The following is a 23,144-nucleotide window of genomic DNA, read 5'->3' as shown; positions in this document are numbered from 1 at the left end:
TACTCACCCCGCTTCCCTTACATACCACCCAGTAGCGTAACTAAGGTGAGGGGGACTGGAATACCAGCTGTAGGTGCTACTAAGTGGGGGTACTAGATTTAATACGCATTAACTTAAGCACATTAATGCACACTGGGCACATCTACACATTCATTAATGCTCCTTGGATACTGCGCATTTAGTTTAGTACTTGTTTAATAAAGTACTATTTAAATGCAGAGTACCTAGAGTTCCTGCACAGTAGCACTGGGGCAGGGTTATTTACCGATGCTTACTGCGTGTTAGCCTAAGTAACACTGCACAGGAGGCTATTAGCATGGTTTGTGCTGTGACATGCTACTGTGCAGTACTATTAAGCTAATGCCCAGCAGGCATTTCATGTAGACAGGCCCACTGAATAGCAAAAAAAGGATTTGACCCATGGAGTATTATATTTTGTGCTTTAGCCCTTAGTGAGTTACAGTTATAAATAGTATTGTCCATACATATGTTTTTACAGTACCTGATGCTGCAGTAACCAGATCACATGATAGAATGGGAAATAGTGAATCATGCATAATAGCTGTGTGACCTTAAGTAAAGCTAATACTTGGAATTGCATGCTTTAATCCTGTTTAAAAAATCCCTCTCTTGTGTTAACTGCATTAAGCCCTGTAAGGTATTTGGGGACAGAGGTTGCACAAAGGGCTCTGTACTAATCATTGCTTCATGCAGACTCCAAGATCAGCAGACTCTCCACTATGTTGTGGCCCTTATGATTCAGATCATTTTCATGTGAGTGCATTAGCATTGGTGTAAGCTGGGAAAGTGGGTTCCAGAAAGCCCAATCTGTGGCATTCATTGCTAGCTGGCAGATGATGGGCTCTGGAATTTCTTCACAGGGCCTCTAGTACCCTTGTTAAGCTTGCTCCATTGGTGCTAAGTACCTGAACTCTCTGTATTGTGGGAACCAAAAGAGGAATTGGCTTTGTATGAGTTTCCCCAAAACACGCTTGTTCCTTTTCCCAGGCACTGGGTTATGCACAGGACTTTTCTACACAGAGGCAAAAGGGAGAATCCTACCTACATCAATTGCCTCTGCAGAGCATGAGTAGATCCACCACTTAGCCAGCACTCTTGTGTTGCCCCCCAAGGCTAGGGACAAACATTACACATAAACCAGTTTAAGTGATCAGAAACTGGTTTAAACCTGTAACAGAATAGATGTTCAGTTCACATACACCAGTTTGACATAAACCTAGTTGAATGTAGTATCAGACTTAACTGATTTGGGTCAAACTTTTTATGCAATGTCTGTCCCAGACCCTTTGCTGGTTTAAGTTAAGCCAGACTCCCCCAGCATCCCCACATGCTCTCTGGGCTGCGTGGGGCTCTCTCCTCCACAGCAGAGCTGGCCCCACCCCTCTGCTCCTTGGCTGGAGCTCAGCAGAAACTGCAAGGGTCTGCCTGGCTTCCCCCTGCTCTCCCCTGCCCTCCCTATCCCCTCTGCCTTACACAGACACCTCTCAGCATTAGCTAGAAGACCATATGCTGGCTACAGTCCCTGCTGTGGCAGAATTAACAGGTAGCTGATAATGTCCCTCTGTTGTTTTCTTAATGGGGTGATAAACACTGAGTTAGGGCTGATAAATACTGTTATCAGTTCCCTGCTGGGCTGGTCAGAGGGTGGGAATGGGGAACCCCACCCTAATCAGAGTGTACTGCCCCATGCCCCTCTCAGCTCAGCACTATAAAAAGGGACGGCTGCTCTAGGCCCCTCTGGCTTCTAGCCTGAGCCACTGCAGGCATATGCTTGCATTTCTGGGATGTCTGTACAGTTACAAACTGGTTTAGCCTAGCCCGTTTAGATTAACCTGCAAAGGTTGAATCAATTCAGGCTCAGGCTTTTTGAATGTCTGTCCTTAGCCCAAGAGATGACCTCAGAACAATGAAAGGTTTGATGAGCCTGAACCATCAAAATCACTTGAGAGAATAAGCTTAAATAAATGTTAATAGCATTTTAATATTGAAATACCATAGATAAATGATAAGACAGTATAAATAAAACATATCCAAACAAATAAATAAAAGAATTATCAGTCATTGAAATAAAAAAATATTAATCTTAAATTTACTAAGTCCTAAAGTCTCAAATGCCCCTAAAAAGTTGCAAGCCTCTTAGGGAAAAAAGACTACTTAGGGTTAGCGACTAAGTTTAAAAAAAGTACTTATCTGCAGATGAGCCATTGAGCAAGAACCAGAAGCAAGTCCCAGCTCAGTTTCTACTTGAAGCCTACTCCCCCCTCCCTTGAATATGTGGTCACAGACCAGTAAGCAAAATGCTCGTCGGAGAACTCTCAAGACTAGAGAGCAAGATTCTGAGGTGAACCTGCATTTTTATACTCAATTACCTGGCCCAACTTCAAAACCTTTTAAATAAAGCTTGAAAATATAGACATGTGCTTAATGGGTTATTCAGTCATTAATATCAATATAAACTTTTTTCTAATATGCTTATCAAGCCTATCTTGCTTGCTGTCCAGCAGAAATGCTTACTCTTAATCATCTGCCCTAAAGCAGATCTAGCTGGTGTAAAACCACTAAATGACTTTAAGTGACCACAAGCTGTTTTCTTTTCACTTGCATTTCTCTTGCCTTCTGCCTGACTTCAAATTAACACAGCTAACTACCTCTCCTGCCCTCTGAATTCTTCTCACCTATGACATTTGCTTGTCTGCTCATTTCCTTTGGCTCTTCTCTTACCCAAACTCTGATCAATCAGGCACAAGAGAGCGCTATACAGTAATGCAGTTTGGGGACCAACCTTTGTGGCAAGTGTGATACAAATTAACCAGGCACCCTCTCAAAGGCCATTCTAATCCTCTTCCAAAGCCTGATCTGATGCTCTATTTGCTGCCCTTGCTGTCACTGTGCTGCCTGCGCCCTCTCCAGTCAGCCATGTGCCCCACACACAGAGGCTGCCCAAGCCACATGTAGCACCTATGCCACAGGTTGGCAATCTTGTCCTAGCAGGTATAATGTATCACCATTAAGCAGCTTAGGGACTACTACAGTCTACAGGATGGAGGCATCATACAGAAAGGAGGCATCATATTCCTGCCCCATCTACCAGCAGAAAGTGTATTCTGCGTGTATTGTTTCCAGCTCCCCCTACAACATAATGAAACTATGAAACTATAAGACTTGCTTAGGGCCATGAACAAGAACAGGCAAACAGGATTTACCCCATACTTTATTGTCCTTTGTCTAGAAATCACCTCCTGAATATCAGGAGCAACTAGGCATACAGTCCCATCCTCCCCACGTATTTCTACAATAACAACTGAAAGCTTGCACAACAACAAGTTTTTCATGTGCTTGCCTGATGACAAACTGTGCCACAGAAATCGCTTGGCAATCTAAAAGCTTGCCCACAAGCCAGATCTGGATCATTGCACTTCTGGATCTTATCTTGCTTCCAAAAGTCTCCGACTACTCCTAGGAACATAAAGTGGGCACTTGGCAGTTTACTTTTCCTTTCTGAAATAAGTAGCTTTTTTTGCACTCTGAGGTGGTGGTTTTGAGTTCCACTCCTACTACTTGATTCAGGTTGCTGTATAGAGTTATATTCTCCACCTTCATCTCCCTCTTTTACCTTTCCTCCTCAACCCATCCCTCTCTCCCCACCATTTTGGGGGATCCTCCGCCCAAAATAGCCTATTGTATCCTGCTACCCATTTTTTTGGATACGAGAGGAAGAAAATGTAACTCTCTTGTCTTAATTCTCCTGTGCTGCTGTTGATTCATCTTGCCATTTGATTGCCTCTGTTGTTACTTAATTTGCTTCTCAGTGTTTCTTTAACAGCACAACAAACCCTCTATAAAAAACAAAACAAAACAGGATTGTAAGCCAATATCTTCATACCTGGGAGCTCAAATCCATAATAACTAAGCATTGTGACAGAGTAGCAATGGGCCTGAAAAGCTGTTTTCTGTAAGCATAGGAGCTGTTGTACCAGATTGGATGTATGGCTCATCTGGTATCCTCTTTCCAATAGTCGCCACCACTAGATGCTTCAGAGGAAAAGGCATAAACCCTGTACCAAACAGTTATACATTAACTTGCCCACCAAGCTGTTTTCTCCAAAATCCCCTCATTGAGGGGCTTGGGTTTTATTTCTACTCCAACCATCTGGTTCTTTGGAGAAAGGGTTAGAATTGATTTTTTGGTAAGTCACTCATGCATGTGGCCTTTCTCTGCTTTGGCCCTTGGGCAGGATGAAGGAATGCTGCTTGTAACTCAGCTCAAGGGAAGCCTTTAGGAGTATCTTTTAAATGGTGAAGAAGATCCTGAACAAAGGTGACTCCATCTGTACTTCAGGAGAGTGTAATTTTTTTTGGACGGATACAGAGATGCCACTGGCTTATGTCTGATTCAATCCTATCCACTGTTTTAGACCACAGGAACACTTATACTATGCTGGGGCTGACAGAGAAGCTGGCCGGAGTGAATTTTGTCTAAATTAGCGACTTTGGGGATTTCACAGGCTGACTGGAAAAAAAAGAGATACAATTTGAAGGAAAATAGAAGTGATAATATTGTGATTAGTGGAACAACCATGATCAGCCTCTGGTGCCATCTGGGACCCTTGCTCTTGTTCAGGACTCTTCTGAACCTCAGGTGCTGCCTGGAAGTCCCAGCCCACCTGTAGCCATCACTGAAGCGGAAGATGGCACAGGGATGTAGCTAATCATTTTGGAACGGGTGACTACTACTGCTCCATGGGAGAAGGAGCTCTGACTTAGCCACTGAGCACCATTCCTAATGAGAGAGAGAGGGAGACCAGCAGTATCAGGGAGTGGAGCTGGCATTTGTCCCAACACTGCTCCAGCTTCTTGGAAATGTTCACACTTGGCTATACTTGCTGGGATCCTATGATCCCTGCTGACTTCCTGCCCCTGGGGCAGGGGGCTAGTCTCAATGATCCTCCGAGGTCCCTTTCAGCTCTGATGTCTATGAAAATACCTACAATTTACTCGGGCTGAGGCAGTGCCAGTGACAGGCACTACATATTTATGTAGATCACTAGCACCCAAAGCAGAAGGGGTAGGAAGCAGAAGCTGGAACAAAGGCAAATAAGTCTGTTCATTGAGGTGGTTGGAGGGAGCCTCCAGGCCCCTGTGACCATATCCCTGCCATGGCACACACAGTTCTGCCCTTATTGTTGCAAACTCTGGGACACGGTGCATATGTTAAATGTACCTAAAATTAGAGGGGTACCGATACATCGGTCTGATATCAGATCAGCACCAATATAAAAAAATTGATTGCATTGGAAATTGGCCTGATGTGGCTGATAATTTGGCCGATAAATGCCCGTGCACGTATGTGCAACGGCGGTGCAGCATGCAGGCAGAGAGGAGCACAACCCGGCAGCTTGGAGAGCTGCATGCAGCTGTTAAGTCTGTTGTGGCAGAAGGGAAGTGGGGAGGGAAGGGCGTGGGGGAGTAGATCAATGCCCCTGCGGTGAGGGAGGGAGTGGGGCAGGCGCTGGTCAGCTGAAGTGGGACAGGGCACAAAACAGAGCCACAGCTCATCTGTGGGGCGAAGCTCCCACCGCTACACACATCCTGGGAGGGCACCGGGGTGGGGCAGGATATGTGTGTCCCCAGATCTGTGCAGGGCAGGGCGGGGTACCCAGTAGCACTGGGCTCTTCCTGGCAAGAAGCTGGGCTAGACTGTGCTTGGGGCAGGCATCGGTCATGTTGGGAAGGGGACTATGGGAGGGGGCTGCAGTTACCCCAAATTTCACTGTGGTGCACAGTGCCTCTGCCTGCCCTAGCCCTCCTCCCCCCACATGCCTAGGAAGAGCCCTGCGTAGCCTAGGTCCCAGCCTACAGCTGCAGCCCACCCTACCCCATGCAGATCTGGGGGGCACACCCCCACCCCGTGCCCTCCCGTGGTGTGTACAGCAATGGGAGCCACTCCCTCACTCCTCGACTCCTGGATGGGGCACCGCTCCGTCCTGCCCCCCACCCCACCCCGCCCTGGCTGAGCAGAGCCTGCCCCAGCCCCACTTCCACCCTCACCATAGGGGGTGTTGATATCCCCCTCCCCCCACCCCTTCTCTCCCTCCTCCTTTCCACCACAACAGACTTACCAGCTGCATGCGGCTGTATTGGAAATCAGATCGGTATTGATCGATATGCCTCCTTACAATCAGCTATAGGTATTGTCTTCCAAAATTTCTATCGGTACACCCCTACTTAAAATATGAGTATCTGCCCGTTCAAGCAAGCTAATATGTGCTGAGTGCACTCATATCATATCATAGCAAAGTTAGTTCTCACTGGAAAAGGCATATCTCCAGGTTATCTTGAGTAACACATGTTGAGCAAATGTTGCTCTGCTCCACAGAGATAATACCATCAGTTCCAGTCCCGCTGATTGTGGGTTCCAGCCCCAGGACTGCACAGGAGTCTCAACGTGGCTCTGGTGCAGTCCTGGGCTGAGACCAAAAACCAGCTGGCTGTCAGTCCCAATTGTGGCACTGCACTGGGGTCTCCAGTTGGCTCTGGTCCACAGCACTGGCATGAGATGAGATCGTAGCAAGCAGTCAGGCAACTGCACAGAACATGTTCTAACTTTAACATGTGCTAAGTGCCAAATTCAACAAGGCTGAGGAAACTGATAGGGAGACCTGAGAGCTCACAGAAACCTCAGCGTGCCAGGTCCCAAGCACTGCCCTCTACCCGTGCAGGTGAGTTGAGGGAGAGTAAACAGTGCAGGGGACAGGTGGAGAAGCCCATTGGATATGACCAATGGGCCGTAACCTGGCTGTACCCAATAGTTAAAATGGATGCAGGAAGAGAAGGTGTGACTGAGAAAGAAGGGCCCACATATTACACCTATCTGCACTTGTGGGACATGAGTGGAAACCTTCTGCATACTGTATGCTGGGAGATGCCCAAAGAGCAGGTATGGTTTAGGGGGTCTTGAACCAGAAACTGAGATGATTTGCTACCCAGGCTCTCTGGCAACTCTAATGGCCCCCAAGAGTATTTGGCAATTAAGCCAAAGAGCATGCCCAGGCTACTGCTCAAGGAGGGAGGGATAGGATGTCATACTAGCCTGAGACATCCCAGCCTGTTAGCAAGTGTTGCTCCTTTGGGGAAAGGAAGTGATTTTTGCTGACTCTGTTACAGCAGAGAAGGAAGCAGGCACAAACAGAGCATTAGGGTCTGGAAGAGTTATATACTGACCACTTTGCTGACTCATTGGTAGAGCTGGCCCATGACTACATGTTCAATGGAGGTGGGAGTAGGCTTCAAGTGGAAACTGAGCTGGGACTTGCTTCCAGTTCCTTGGTTTTGCTGACTCACGGGTTAGCTGGCACCTTTCCACACACTCTGGGGACACAGAGGAAGTAGGATTTGGCACACTACCGGCTTTTGGGTTTTGCTGACTCGCTCAACAGATTGGTACTTTACTACATGCTCATGGGATACCAAGAAAGAAGGAACCCACGTGCCCCCAGCCAGGGGGAAGGGATACTAAGGGCCCTCAAGGTTGGGGGAAGAAGCCTGAGGCCCTGATACATTGACTTTTAGGAGCAGCCAGACCTAGGGTTTCATGGGGGACATGTTTTAGCAGTAAGTAACACTCTCTGAGCAAGCCCGAGCACAGGAAGGCGGCTGTTCTTATTCTACAAACTTGCCAATGTATGTTGGTGACTTGGAAAACTACTCACTGACCAACAACAAAGTAACTGGCTGCAACTCCTACTGCTGGCAGGGGAAGGGGTTTAAACTTCAGACAAGTTACAGTTAAAGCCCAAACTCTCCAGGAACAACTAGTGTTTTCTTGGGTGTCTACACAAGATGCCTACAACTGATTCCATTTCCAAGAAAATGTTGAGTTTTGGGCTTTTGAAAATCTGTCCCTGGTGAAGGAGTCTGAAGCAGGGAGCCCCAAAATACTATGTGTTCTGGAAAAATCTTGGTCTTGGCACCTAACTTTTAACCAGAGTTAAAAGACGCAACCCCAGTTAATGCATGCCACTCAGCTGTTCTCGCCCTCTTGTCAATTTATCTTCCAAAACCGGTCAGTCATTACATCCTGGCAGCAGGTAACAAGTATGTTGATTAATATATTCTACTGAATATATTTCCTTATGAGTAGAAAAATCTAGGTATTTGAAAACCCTAATGTGAAAACGGCCCTTTCCAAACGCAGAGATGTTGTGCATTGAGCTATAGAAATGTGGTACTCATAAACCTTGGGCTAGGTACAGACAGTCAAAAGGCCTGAGGCTGAATCGATCCAGTCTTTGCAGGTTGGTCAAAGCTGCACAGATTAAATTGAATGAAGTAAAGGGAGAATGGGGGAGCAGAAATGCAGTTTAAAAGAACTAGATATAATTCAATGAGACCAGAATACACCGGCAGGTATTGTCAATACATTTTGGGGAATAGCAAGGAAATGCAGAAATTACTGCTGTGCATCATAAACCTGTATAATAATAGCACTAAGGCTTTCCAAAGGGCCTTGAGATTTTGGGTGCCTAACTGATAACCCCTTAAAAAGCCATGACTTTCCATGGATATAGTCTCAGTTCTCTTGGAAAGTAAGAGCCTATTAAGGGCATCCCAAACAGGGCACCAAAATTCATTTTCTAAAAATCTCAGACCTTGAGTTGTATAATTATCTCCTAGAGAGCTACCAGTTCCCACCTCATTTTACCTGACTCTAGTCTAGGAGACATGTGCCTTATCCATCAATCATTAGATGTCAAGGTGATCCCAGGTGAGACATGACGTAAAAGTTAACATTAGAAGGGTGTGGAGAGATTATTGTGAGGGAGAGTAGACCAGGAAGGATTCCTGGAAGAAATAGGTCTGGTGTAAGAGAAAGGGTGCCTGGTGGACACTTGGAAGCACCAAGGGAGGGAGCACAAAATGGAGATATGAGCCTGAGAGAGAGAGAAAGGGGCTGCAGGAAAGAAGATTAGGAGGGGCAAAGGGAGCAGGAATAAATGAGAAGGAGTAGAGGTGAGGTTGTGTAGGGTCTTCCAGCAGGGGGCATTTGAATCCAACACAGATCATTTGTGGGAATATGGTATCTACAACACCAAGTCCAACTGATTACTACAACTGGAACTTGGCAACCTGAGTAGAAAAATAGAAACTCAATGGGTTTAAGTGTGGAGAAGCCCCAGCTGTACCTATGCAGCGGATAAACAAAGGGTTGCAAGTCTGGTGCCATTACTGAATCTTCTGAGAAGCTGGGCCCCTCATTCTTCCCTACCTTCCTCACTGGTACTGCTCAAAACAGCATTTCCTGCCACTCTGTTATTACTAGGGGTCTCCAACCTTTTCTAGCAACGGGGCATTCTGGCCAAGCTCAGGTCTGAGTTGGGCCAATGCTAGGACCAAGCTGCCACCACCCCCGCTTCTTCCCACAGCCACTTCTCCCTGCAGCCAGGCTGTGGCATAGTGTAGGAAAGCTCCCAGCCACCCAGAAGCCTCTGCCACCGAACACCTCCAAAGCCCCAGCTCTGTGGGCTGGGTCCAGTCGCTCTGCAGGCAAGATCCATGTTTTCATGATCAGAGGTCAGGGAAACAGACCTTACGACGACAGGCTGAGAGCCCTGGGGCTCTTTTGCCTGGAAAAGCGCAGGCTCGGGGGTGATCAGATGGCCACCTATAAGTTTATCAGGGGTGACCACCAGGATCTGGGGGAACGTTTGTTCACCAGAGCGCCCCAAGGGATGTCGAGGTCGAACAGTCATAAACTCCTGCGAAACCGTTTCGGGCTGGACATTGGGAAGAATTTCTTTACTGCCCGAGCCCCCAAGGTCTGGAATAGCCTGCCATCGGAGATGGTTCAAGCACCTACATGGAACACCTTCAGGAGCAAATTGGATGCTTATCTTGCTGGGATCCTATGACCCCAGCTGACTTCCTGCCCTTTGGGCGGGGGGCTGGACTTGATGATCTTCCGAGGTCCCTTCCAGCCCTAATGTCTATGAAATCTATGAAATCCAGTCTATGGGTAATATGTTGCTGGCCTATGAATTATTATCATTTTTCACATTCACTCAAAAGAAGATCTCAAATTCCAGGGATGCATTTCATTAAGAAAATCCCTGTCTTCTATTATCTCTTGGCAACATGGAACATATAGGAGCCAGATTCACTATTTCACAGAAGCCTGAAGCACCCAGAGTGTTTTGTTAAATCTGGCCCACCGATTCCAGTCAGATAAAAAATGCACTCAAAACTACATTGCTTATAGTCAGCTTTGTCAGCTCCCATGTTTCTTATCGTGAGTCATGAGATATCTAGTGTTTTGTCCCTGGTCCGGATGCTGGAATTAAGAATGTCAAGGTTTGGCTTGGTTTAGTTTGGTCTGGTTTGGTTTGAATGTTTCTAAAGCTCATGGTTGAAAAGAGAGTCTTGAAATGAGAACCAGTTGTTTTTTTAAAGGCTCAAAACCCAGGAGAAAAAAGGAAGGAGGCCAACATTTATAATTCCTCCAGAGTTTTAAATCAGCCTTGTGATTTTGGGAGGTTGATTCCTGAGTTCTGGCCCAAGAGATTAACTGTTCTGCCCACATCTTAGTGTGCTTTCTGAACAGTGCCCCACAGCATAAGCAAGTAGCAGACGAGGGCAGAGAGATAGCACTTTGCTTTTCCACTGAGTCTGGAGCTACTGTGTGCAGCGTAAGGACACTTAGCAAGCTGTGCAGAGTAAGGCCATCCTGGTCACGCCTCCCTTCCTCCAGCTCCACTCTGTATGCTGGCAGAGGTGATGGAGTGGGGTAGGGGTCTTCACGAGAACTCTGCCACACTGGCAGTTCCCTCCCTGCATTGGGATGTTTTTCTGGGACTTTAAATAGCCTTGGAGGCTAGGTCCTGGGAGAAGAGTCAGTGACCTAAATCCACACTGCAGGAGGAGCCCACCAGTTATCTTCCATGAATGTAGTGTTTTCCGTCTGGATGGATCACAAAGATTTTGCACACGATTCACCCAGGATTTGTGTTTCTATCTTTAGGCTAGACAGGAGCTGCCACAATGTTTGGAAGGGGCACATTTTTTGCCCAAGAGCCATTTGCTTCTAAAGAAGTGCCACAGGATCCGTAACCTTCATTGAGACTGGGCAGCAGTAATCTTTTAGCCTCTGAAAAATCCAAAGGACCTGTTTCCCCCATCTTGAAAGGATATCTCCTCCCATACAGGATTCAGACTTTGGGGACCAGGAGCCAAGGTACCACAAACCTGCCAAGGACTCCTACATTGTGATTTACTGAGGGTCCACAAGCTCTTGCTCCTGCACATTAGAGAACTGGCAGGTTGAGAATAGTTACCTCCTCATCTCTGGCTGCTGGACTGCATGAAAAGGCAGGTGCCATTATGTTAAATACTTCCCTGACTCCAGGTGAGCAGTAGCTGCCAAGGCCACAGGGAAGTTTGGAAGCCTGCACTTGAGAGGGAGAGGTACTTAGCTGTGTTAGTCAGGGGGGAGGCCTAGCACCTGTTGAAGGGAGCTTGCCTACAAAAGCTCATGCATCTCTGATTCAGTTAGCCCTGTGGTTTTCACCCTTCTTTTTAGACTTACGGTGCCCTTCTGAAAATGCCAGCTCTTAGTTTCCACTTGCTTTTTGACTTGAGAAAGATACGAGAGCTATTCATCCGTGGTGAAGAACTCAGACCCCCAACAGATCAGAATGGTTTTGTAACGCTATGCATTCCTCTTGACAATCTCTGGTTTTATTTTGCTCACCTAACCGTGTGGGGCATGCCATGGAAAGGCTCCCCAGGCATCCTGTGGCACCCTGGCTGTGTTAATCTGTGAGGTACACCTCTACACTTCATGAAAAGGGAAGAAGGAGGCACGGGACAGGTTTGCTCCCCCACTGCGTAATTGTATTGCTAAATAGCAGCTCCCATCCCTATGCCTTGGAGTGAATGCAGTGTTGCTGAGGTGCATGATGACTGCATTTGTACAATAATTTCAACCCTTATATCATGTACAACCAATAATAGTAAAAGTTTTCAAATTGTACAATGATTTTTGAGGCAGCTCATTGACATAGCGTATGCAAAAACCCGAGTCACCCTCAGGGAGCCTTAACCAGCTTTTGGGTTTGCTGTCAGTGCTTTCTTATGACTCCTTGCCTCAAAATAAAGAAATGCTTCAACTTTGATTCGTTTCTCACTCACTCACCGGCAAGTTACAGCGAGCCATATCAAGTCAATAAGAAGAAGGCTTATTTGCGCACTTATTTGCATAGTTGCTTGTATATTTTTTCAGTGTATGATATTGTATTTGCTGAAAAACTAATTTTGCACTTCCAATATGATGATTTCACATTTAAGCTCTGGCAACGCTGAGTGCGGGTCATGGGAAGAGCTCTGAATTTCTGCTTGCCTGGCAGGGCAGGGAGGAAGAAAGGCGGTTTCTCACCTTAGCCAGAGGAAAGCAAAGGAAACCAGAGCCGGGTCTCATGATTGCACAAGGGCTGACTCATGCTGACAGGTTGCTGCTGCAGGGACAGGGTTAATTCGTCCCTCCCCGCCCCTTGCTGGTCATGTGACCCTCAGTTGGCAATTTTAGGCTGTCAGCTGATTACCCCTGCTGTTGCTGCTGCTCGGTCATTCCTGCAAGAGCAGGCGGCTCTGCTGCAGCACCTGCCCCCATGGCGCTCCGCAGCCTGGCCCTGCTCCTGCCCCTGGCGCTGGCCTGCTCAGCGCTCATCAGGTGAGGGGGGGGGGGGGTTCAACCTCGCAAGGTTCAGGGGTCGGCAATGCAAGCCAGGTGGGCATGGGCCTTGTGGGTTGGAGAGCCTCTCTGCATCTTATGGGGAAGGGCCTTAAGACTGGGGGTGAGGAGCCAGCTGCAGGGTTTGGCTTCTGCAGGGAGGCAGGGTGCAGCAAGAGCCCCCAAAGGAGAGGCTTGCGGGGGAAGGCCAGCAAAGAGCCAAATGCTGCTCCTGGGAGGCATTACTTTCATTCCCTGGGAGAAACAGTTTTATCCCAGGATGAAGTGTGGTTGTTCAGGTGTTAGACAGAGCCTTGGCTGGGATGGTTTAGTTGGGGATGGCCCTGCTTTGAGCAGGGGTTTGGACTAGATGTGACCTCCTGAGGTCTTTTCTAGCCCTAACTTTCTCTGATCTGCCGTCCTAAATGGCTTCCTGGGGTGGGATGCACGAAATGGCTTGCCCTGGGATTTAGCAGAGTGTGCCTGAACTATAGTCCTGGGATTGCATTGTATCCAGGGCCAAAAAAGCAGCTGTGCCTTTAGCTGCTTGCTGAACCCTGATTGACAGGTACACACAGGTTCTCCCAGGACTGCCCTGTTCTGGGGCAGACGGGCAGTCCCAGGACAGATACTGTATGTGTTTTATAGTCTGTGCATGCCACTCTTGTAGGCTTCCATAAGGGTGTGGTTTGATCCATAAAGCTTTCACCTGGTCTTCTATTGTAGCACCTGCAAGTGTCTCCCTGCCCTTAAACTTTTAAGGTGCCATTAAATACTTGGTGCCAGCCAGGATACAGTGCATATGTTTCCCTAGTTGCCAGTGTGTAAAAGAGCTCTGCTGTGGGCTAGGCACGCTTGCCTCGCTGAAGTCGATGAGTTGTGGGTAGATGCTGCTGGGTGGAATTTGGCCTTTGTGAAACAAAGAGCTATGGCTCAGCCTGGCTTCTTGGTGCTGAGCGTTTACAGCCCCCCCCCGGCCTTGTGGGTGCTCATCTGTTCTGAAAATCGGGCCTTAGCTATGTAAGAGCTAACACTGCTTCATGAGAGAGGTGTTGAGGCTTTATGTGACCAGTGTGGAGTTTTCCTGTCTTGCAGAAATAAAATGGTAGAAAGCTAGCAAATATCTAACTAAATGAACCCCTTCCAGAAAATATACGCCTACCTGGAAAGTTTGTAGCAGTTAATCTTGGGGGGGGATTTGTTGCAAGAGAAAGTTGTTCACTGTGAAAGCAGGCCCGCCATTTGTCATACAATGGCTTTCTAGTGGCTGTGTCAGCTCAGTTGCTGAGATGAGTGTCCTGTTGATTTTGTTGTTTGGCACTAGCCAGAACAACTATGCAAGATGCAAAGTTGGGTCTGTGAGGCTCAGAGCAGAATGGCAGCTTATCACCCTCCTCTACATGGATGAAAATAAGGGCTATGACCTTTAATTAGTCATGAATTAGGTTGTCAGGCTTTGCTGTATGATCTGTGGCATACCAAACTGGGCCTGCGTCACATTAAACTGCATTGTGGTTTTCTCATAGTTTTAAGACTTTAACATCTCCATAAGAGTAGGGTTTTCTTCTGTTTTTTTGTCCTCCTTTTTGGAAATGAGTAAGTGCACCCAAAATTTTTCACTTCTGGTATGTTGTAAATGAAGAATAACAGTGGTATTTCTGTAGAGGAGTGGTGGTTTTCCCCCCACAACAGAGGAGCTCAGAATTGCATAAAGTCTCTGCTTTGTATCTCATCATCACTGAACTCTGAGTAGTTCTCAACAACTCTTTTGCTATAGTTAAACCCTTGTGGCAGGCAGCAGAACTGTTTCCTGATGCAGTTTACAGAAATGTGGCCAAGTGTCAGGTGTGGACAGAGTTTGATCTACGGATGCTTCCTAGAAAACAAAATTGGAAGTCATTCAGTCTATCCTGTTGATCTGTGTTTAAGATCGACCACACCTAGACCAGTCCTGAGGGAGGCCTGTTTTTAACCTTATTAAAAAAAACTTCCAGGGGTACAGATTCCACAAGCTTCCCATGTTATCCCATTGCTTAACTGTCTTCACAGTTGGAAAGCTTTTTGATAACTGGTCAAGATCTCACTTGTTGCAACAGAGGCTTGTTACTACCACGTCTCCTATCTCCACTGGAAACAGAACAATGTGTAACCCTTATCTTTCTATAACCTTGCACATATCTGAAGACTATAATCGTCTCCCCTGGGTTTTATCTTTTCTAAACTAAGCAAGCTTGCTACTCTGAACATGGGGCCCACCAGCAAAAGCTTTCTAGATCTCTGATCACTTCATTGGCAGAGTCCTTCCAAACAACATAGTAAAAATCAGTGGTTTTTTATGAGTGGGGTTGGTTTAGAGTGACAGGCTGGCTACCATATCTTCACAAGCAGCCAAGCCTCTTGAGGAGTTGTCCTATACCAAAACCAGCAGGTACAGACAAAAGCATGAGCAGTACAGGAATTCTGAGCCTTAAAAGTGTTGTGAGCCTAGTGGTCACAGTGAGAGACCCTCTGGCAAAGAAGCGCTGCACTTAAACCAGCCGGCATGTGGTTGTCAGTGGGCCCGTCTACACGAGATGCTTTACTGCACAGCAGACTAATTTGCTGCACAGTAAAGCATCACTGTCTACACATGCACAGCAATTAAGGTGCAGCAGGCTAATTTACTGCGCTATCATATACAAGAGGTATTTAGCAACACTGTAAATAACTGTGTTTAACCACATGCATAGATGGTGATGTCACAATTAATTTACTCCAGCTCATATCAAGCTGCAGTATATTCAGTCACATTAATTGCACATGTAGACATGCCCACTCCGTGGTGTTGTATAACTGTGATCAGGTGACTGGCTCGGGGTCCAAAGAAGTTAGCTGTGAGCTTTGTTCCTTGATTCATAAGGAATTCCTGTTTCTGAGCCAAACGGTACCATGTGCTGTTCTTTCCACCTTCCAAACTGCTGATTTTGAAAGCCCTTCCAAAGGGGAACTCTCCGTTTTGTACAGTGACCAGCACAAATCTTTTTTTGGATGCTGTTCATTATAAGGCAAGTTGGCCTCCTAGTGCAGGGCCTGACTACTGCAGTCAACAAAAAGATGCCCATTGACTTGGTGGACTTCAGATTAGAGTCTGGTGCATGCTGACTACAACTACCAACTTCCACAATCTTTTTTTGGACAAAGCTAAAGTTGATTTTTGGCTGTGGTTGTAGTCTGGAAGGCCTTAAAGCTTTTCCAACAGGGAGGGAGGAATCGAGGAGGAAACAGTAGCAGAAACCAAACTTGCTACCACTGTATTCTTCTGGCACTAGTATTGCGCTGTCTACTCCTTAAAACAAACAAACAAACAAACTCACCTGAGTCATGGAAACTGTGGCTAGCATCAACAAATTGAAAGTGGTTAAACATGGAAACATTGGAAACAGCTGTCTGTGAATTAGGCTGCCTGGGAAGTGGTGAGCTTGATTTCTCAGGCATAGACCCGGGGGGGGGGGGCGGGGTGAAGGCAGCATGGCTTAGTAACTAGGGGACACATTCCTAGGACTCCAGGGATTCTCTTCCCATCTCTGCTATGTGACTCTGCAAGTCAGTCTTACGTGGCAATAATACTAGTTGTCATCTCCCCAATGTTTTTTAAGATTGTCCCAGCTGGGACAAACTGTAGAGGCAGGGTCTGAAGTAAATCCGAGTCCTCTTCCCTGTCCAGACCTTAATGGTATCACAGAGCTTGGCATACCTTAATATCGCTTATTAGGACCTGGGTTCTCTTCTGGTGTCAACAGGCATAGCTGTTTGCTGTGCTTTTTCTTTCACAGGAAATCACAAGGCCCCACATTCCTACAGAATCTGTTCTGCCTTTTTGCATACACAGTCCCACAAGATGGATCCAGGTGGTGACAAGTGCTGCAGCATGGCAATAGCAGGGTTACTTGCTCTAATGCTGTTGGGTTTTTTTCCTCTTTCCAAACAGAATCCCGCTAACCAAGTTCCCCTCAATGCGGCGTGTCCTTAATGAAGTGGGAAGTGAAATACCAGATTTGAATGCTGTGAATGAATTCCTAAAGTATAAGCTGGATGTCCCAGGTATAGGGGAACCCACTCCAGAGATCTTGAAGAACTACATGGATGTAAGTACAGCAGGTGAATTTCCTTGCTTGCTGCCCTTAAGTACCATGGTTAATGGGAGACTCCCTTATGACACTTGGCACCTTGCTGTCACCCATGCCTCTTCACCATGCGGAAGGGCAAAGGAAAAGCAGTGGTTTGTATACAAGAGTAGCTGACTTATGCTATTAGAAAGGCTTTCTTGAGTATCTAACTCTTTTTGCCATGAATATTAATAGTCATGCTTGGACTTTGTTCTGTTTGACCTCTCTAGCACATGAGCATTAGTCGTCTTCACACGTATAACACACTTTTCCAGTACTATGCTTCCCGTAGAATTTGTTCCCCATTTTTCCTGTCCTCCGTCCCCACCAGATAGGCGTGGGGCCTCCATCTGCAATATCCCAGTATCCACAGTGATTCCCTGGCAGATTAGCAATACTGAGTACTTTATACCTGCTTGGATCACAAAACCAAACGGGCATTTGAGATGGGGCAGCAGGTGGAAGAAAAGTGGAGGGAGGGCTGCTAAAGTTTTTATTTTTGTCTTTTGGCAATGTGGAAGGTGGCTATTATCCTCCTCCAAAGATGTCTTGCCTCATCAGAAATATGTCGTGAATGTGGGCCCATGTTGTGTATGTCACTGAAACAACCTCCTCTAAACCAAGTCTGAGAAGGAAAGGCTCCAAGTTCACATCCAGTATTTTACTACTGACTACTTTAACTTTTTACCAAAACCCTTCTCTTGCTTTTTATTCTCCATATGCAAAGGGACACAATACCCAAGTCACAGAAGTATTTCAAAGCATAGCTAGTTGGAGTCAGACTCATCTTCCATTGAAGTAACATTCCAGTTGTCTTGCATGTGGTGTTTTGGATGGAGCAGGCCTTTGGAAGCTGAGAGGTGTGTTGGAAGCTGTACAACAGTTTCCAAATATGTAGGTGTGGTACAGATTCCCAGGGAATGGGGAGACATGGTATAACAAGCCAGTCCCTCTTTCTTTAACTGCTGTTGAACACTTTTAATTTAAGGGGGGTGGTGGGGGAAAACAAACCTGCCACACCTAAGCAAGTTTCCAAGCAGTCTTCCTAGCTTCAGTGACCTATTTTTCTTCCCCCTCACTACTAATTAACCAACCTATATAACTAGTAAATAATGCCTTTTAATCAGTCACTCTGTCCTAGCCCCATTTATTGTGATCTGCTGCCTGTGATCTAAGGACAGAATCAATTGTAGCTTGCTCCAAAAATGCTGAACATGAAAACAATCTATTATTATTGCCTTCTGGCAAAGGCCTTGGGTCAAAACTGACTCTGGTTTGTTGACCTTGGGCAAACTCTTCTGCACTGCCTCTGCTTCCCCACGTGTAACATGGGAATAATAAAGCTGACCTCCTTCGCAAAATACTTTTGGGATCTCTGGCTAAGAAGTGCCATGTGAGAGCTAATTGTTTATGTTCCTGCCCTGCTCCAGCTAAGCACTTAAGCAAGTGCGTAACTTGAAGCTCTTGGCTAACCCCATTAAACATTGATGTTTAATGGCTTTGCTGGAGCAGGGCCTGAACCCATATGTGGGAGATGCTGGGTGCTTGTATGTATGTCTGGCCTCGGTTGTAGGCACTAAGCACTTGACAGTCTGGTCCTATGCTCTTTGGAGATTCTGGCCTTAATTTACCTGGCGATTGTGCCATCCAGAAGCCAACAGGCAGAAAGATCTTTAAGATCAGTTTTTACTTATTAGAAGAACACATGATGGAGGACCAGGAAGAAAGGGAATCCAGAAAAAGAATGTAAAGGTTTGACCTTGCAAGAATGATGTAAATGGAGCTAAATGTGTCTCCAGAGCATGGGCTTCCTCCACAGAAGTGCATTAGCTGGGATTGCTTTGGGCCTGCAGTAAACCCATGATGTTTCATTTAAAAGAAAACAAGTAAATATTGTAAGCTGAGGCAGCTGCCCACTTTCAGTCCCTCTAAGTAGGTTGTATAACTCCAATTCTGGAGCCGGGTTCAACCGTACCCTTAGCTATGGAGGTATAATTTGTCAGCAGCTAGGCAGCTTTAATGGATCAGGTCTGTTGGAGCCAGAAATCTTGTGGGGCCCACAAAAGAGCCTACTTGTGATGTCATTACTGTTGTATAATGAATTGGCTGGAGTGAGGTTGGTGCTAATATAGGGTCAACGGAAAGTAGGGCTGGAAGGGACCTCCCAAGATCATCTAGTCCAGTCCCCTGCTCAGGGCAGGATCTTCCCTGACTAACCCATTCCAGCTAAGTGTCTGTCCAACCTGCTCTTTAAACTTCTGGGGATGGAGATTTCACAGCTTCTCTAGGAAGCCTGTTCTGATGTTTGAATACTTTCATAGCCAGGAAATGTCTCCTAATCTCCAACCTGAATTTCCTCTGCTGTAATTTGGGGCCTTGCTCCTAGTTGTGTCCCATAGGGCCACAGAGAAGCCCATGTCCTTCCTCTCTAAAATCCCTCTTCAGATATTTGAAGGCCATTACCAAATCCCCCCCCCAAATCTCCTCTCTTCCAGACTAGACTAAATTGCCCTAGTTCTTTCAGCCTTTCTTCAGAAGTCATGGTTCCCAGGCTTCTAATCCTATTTTTGGTTACTCCCAGCTGGACTCTTTCCAATCTGTCCCCATCTATCTTGAAATGAAAGTCCCAGAACTGGGCATGATACTTGAGGTAAGGCCTTGCCAGTGCTGTATGTGGATATCCTTCATGCACTCAAGCAGCAGTAGGTATTTCTAGACATGTGACAAGATGAAATGATAGAAAATGGATTACAAAATGGTGGTGCAAGCCCAGAGCAAGTGATTGGGGAACAGCATTTGCAAGGGTGTACCGCTGTCAGCTGGGATTTAGGCGTGTGTCTTTCCAAGAGTTGGGTGTTTTTGTTTTGTTCTTTGTGATGGTGGAGGGGAGATGGAGATGCATGGTGAATACCTGCATGGGAGGAACTGCCTTTTCTCCAGCACTGACTTATCCTTAACCTTGCAAATACTCCTTCTAGTAGACTTTTGCTCAGGGTCTATATGGCATTTTATTTCCTAAAATTGGAGCCTACCCTGAGAGAGCTGTGTGCAGGGGTTTTGTTCACCTTCAGGAAAGAAGTGCTTTCACTGCAGGAAGAACCATGGTTCAAGCAGGCTTGTTCTCCTACCTGCTAGCTTTGCTGATGTACTCTAGCAAATTACCTGCTGCTTCTCCTTGGATAACCATACTGGGTCCCAAACATTAAGGTGCTGCAGTGGAACTTCAGGTTCCTGTTCTCACCCCACCCTCGGGGAGCTGTCCCTGCCTACCTTGTGATCCATATTGCCCCATGCCTTTCCAGTTGCCACTCCCCACTTCCTCTTCCTGATCACTGCTTCATGCCTTCTTGCCCCTGTCTCTGCAGCAGGCTGCCTACTTTGTATTATCTCTAACTCTTGTCGTAAAAGTTAAATGCTTGACTCTGTCCTTAGACCTGTAAATAAGTGGCTTCCACCCCTTCCCTGAGATGCTGAGCAGCAGCGGGTCCTGTTGGCCTCCTAGACTGGGCCACCAAAGTTGTCAAAGTTGTCAAGCTTCTTAAGCTTCAGAACTGAAGGAATTGGCCTTGCAGATACCCATGCATGTTGTGTCCTGTGTTGCTCTCCTGGGAAAGGCAATATTCTTCCCCCGCATTTCCCCTATCCTTTGGGCTCTTGTCAGCCAGCCAATTTCTACCTCTCTCTCAGGGAGGCACTTCTCTGTTCACAGTAATCCCTTGGGAGCAGCAAGGAGGGAATGTGCATGTTTAACCAGCCATGTCGAAATGGTGAGCTGCAGATTGCACAACAGCGCGGCTCCAATTCCAAAATACTTCTGTTAGACTGGCTTGCTTGTCAGGAGCAGACGCCAAGTCTTTTTTCAGGTGCTGCTTTTCTGCCTGCCGACACTGCCACTAAAACCAGTTTCCAATTTTCTTCATTTTTTCACTTTTTTTCCAAGTCCTGAGAAATGTGGGAGAATTCCCCACTCCTGACTGTGACGGACAGAGGAAGGGATGAGACCCCTCAGCACCAGGATGGGCAGTGGTGCAAGTGGGAAGCCAGCACCTTCACATACTGAACAGAACCTATGTTGCTCTGGTCCTATAGGCTCAAGTGTCGAGTAGGAGAAGTCCCCATCTCTCAGGACCATTTTGTCCTGTACTGTGAATGAGGTCAGACCATCTTTCTTCCACTTCCCTCAACTGTGGGGAGGGGGTTGTTCATTCCAGGCAGTGTCCCTCTTCTTTCCCCACTTATCTGCCTTGTGCCTGAAGTAAAAACCAGAAAGGTTTCCATCTTCCTTCCCCTTCTAGTAAAATGTGTTCTAGTTGCTGCTGATTACTACCTCCTTGCCCTCATCGCTCTGCTCCTTTTTTTTTTAAAATAGGCTGATCATCCTGCCCAGATATTTCTAGGAGATTAGCGATGTTCCCCTTTCCCAGAAACTGTCTTGCAGGTAGCACATGGTGGTGCCTATTGCCCTGCAGGTCTGTGCTGCTTTGCATTCATTCCTCTTGGAGATGGCACATGCTGTGTTGGGGTAGAGTTTGGGGCGGGGGGTTGGTTTTTTTGTTTTTATCTAGGTTTTGACTCTGTCTTCTGGGAAACAAGGTGGGGGACTTGTGTGTCATGCTGCCAGGGTGGGATGGTAGAGTCCTAAGACCCCCACCCAAAGAGCCAAGGGCTAGTGGATGGGATGGGGCAGGGTGCCTCAAACGCGTCACAAGAAGTAGCTGTCTTCATTTTGGGGCCTACATGTGCAAACCTCTAGGAAACAATCTGTGTGGTGTTGTAAGAATATTGTGACATGGTTTCTATTGTGTCAACCCTAGTCACGCTTCTTCTCTTGCCCTATTCTTGGGACACCCTCCTGATTTTTCAGGAAGCAATCTGTCTTCGTTCAAATCTCTTCTTCAGGTTCCCCTTTTGAAGCTTACTGGTAATATACAGTGGCACTTCTAGATATAGTTTCCAGTGTGACTACATGGAAAATCCCTCTTCCTTTGTGCCTCCTAGGTAGTGCGTTGTTCTCTCTGACTTCAGCTGTCTACGGGGTATAGGTGGTAGCAGTGTTGGTCTAAGGAAGTATGCAGATAAGGTTCTTTGGGTGAATCTGATGTCTTTTATTAAACCAACTTAAATAGCTGTGGGTGGGGGGGGGAACATTTTTATTAAGCTTTCAGGTTTTAAAACCTTTCACCAGGCTGAGGAAGCCTCTGCAGTTGGTGTGTACTATTCATTCTATCCAGGAAGAGCAAAGAAGCCTTAGCTGTCTCCTTAATTCTTGCTGCAAGGGCTTGCTATGGGGTCAACTTGTGGATTTCCCCCTAATACAAACTTCCCTAGGAGGAAGAGGGAAAGGGCTAGGAGACGTGACACCCATCTAACTCCCAATCTTGGAGGAGGATATTTTACTAAAGTATTGCCACATACCTGGAAAAAGCCCATTTTTAAAGAGCAAGGAGGGGGTGGAGTGGTTATTGCAGCCAGACTAATGTGAAGAAACCTTAAGTCTCTATTCCAAGACACTGTTACTAGATGAACTAGGCCTGTGATCAACTTGGGTCTGGCTCTGGTTGGGTAACTGGGATCAGAAACTGTATTTTCAGTCTAACCAAGCAAGGTACTTCACCATGTGCTTGATATTTTATTGTGAGATCAATTGTCGTGTTAAAACTGAGAACTGCTATCAGATCCAAGTACCTTACTGGATTTGCTGTAAACTCCTTTAAGGCTCACTGTTGAATAACACTTTTGAAAATGCAGCTCTGTTCTAAAAGCTGAAGTTGTCAGGTCAGGGACTGGGGTTGAAGGGTCTGGGTTGTTTTGTGTTTTTCCCATCCTGTTTTCTGGACAGATGAGTGTTTTGTGCAGTGCTCTATTTGGCAGCATACATAAGAGGGAGTTTCAAGCAATGGATTATTTAAAGGCCTTGTCACTGGTTGAACTCAGTGGCCTCTTTTTAATATGTTTGGGTTCCAGTAAAGTGGTTTAAAAGAATATTTTGGTGTGGGTGCATCTCATTCCAAACTCTCTGCCTATGTACCCTAGAAAATTATTGCTGCTCATACCATTACCACAACATGTTTCTGCGAACACAGATATTAATGTACAGCAATACCATTACTCGTTGTGAGGGAGCGGGGGCTAGGAGTGGCCGTGAGCTCCCTAGCGCCGCCTACCGTCACTTTAGGGTGACGTAGCACCCTCAGAACCTCGCCCGCCACGACTTTGATGGTAACTTATATATAAATGTGGAGGCTGCCAGTTTCCCT

General features: G+C 46.5%; 1 protein-coding gene across 1 annotated transcript in view; it reads left to right on the top strand.

Moving 5' to 3' along the window:
- The first annotated feature begins 12,628 nt into the window (after positions 1 to 12,628).
- The window catches only part of CTSD (cathepsin D), a 36,549-nt gene continuing 26,033 nt past the window's right edge, over positions 12,629 to 23,144 (top strand). The window contains exons 1-2 of the mRNA XM_019551656.1: positions 12,629 to 12,742; positions 16,710 to 16,866. Of these exons, the coding sequence (XP_019407201.1) occupies positions 12,681 to 12,742; positions 16,710 to 16,866 (219 nt within the window). The 5' untranslated portion in view covers positions 12,629 to 12,680. The remainder of the gene's footprint in view (positions 12,743 to 16,709; positions 16,867 to 23,144) is intronic.

The sequence above is a fragment of the Crocodylus porosus genome, unplaced genomic scaffold, assembly GCF_001723895.1.
Source record: "Crocodylus porosus isolate Cpor-Errol unplaced genomic scaffold, CroPor_comp1, whole genome shotgun sequence".
NCBI lineage: Eukaryota > Metazoa > Chordata > Crocodylia > Crocodylidae > Crocodylus > Crocodylus porosus.
Note: the sequence above shows the minus strand (reverse complement) of the source record. Positions and strands in the feature narration are given on the sequence as shown.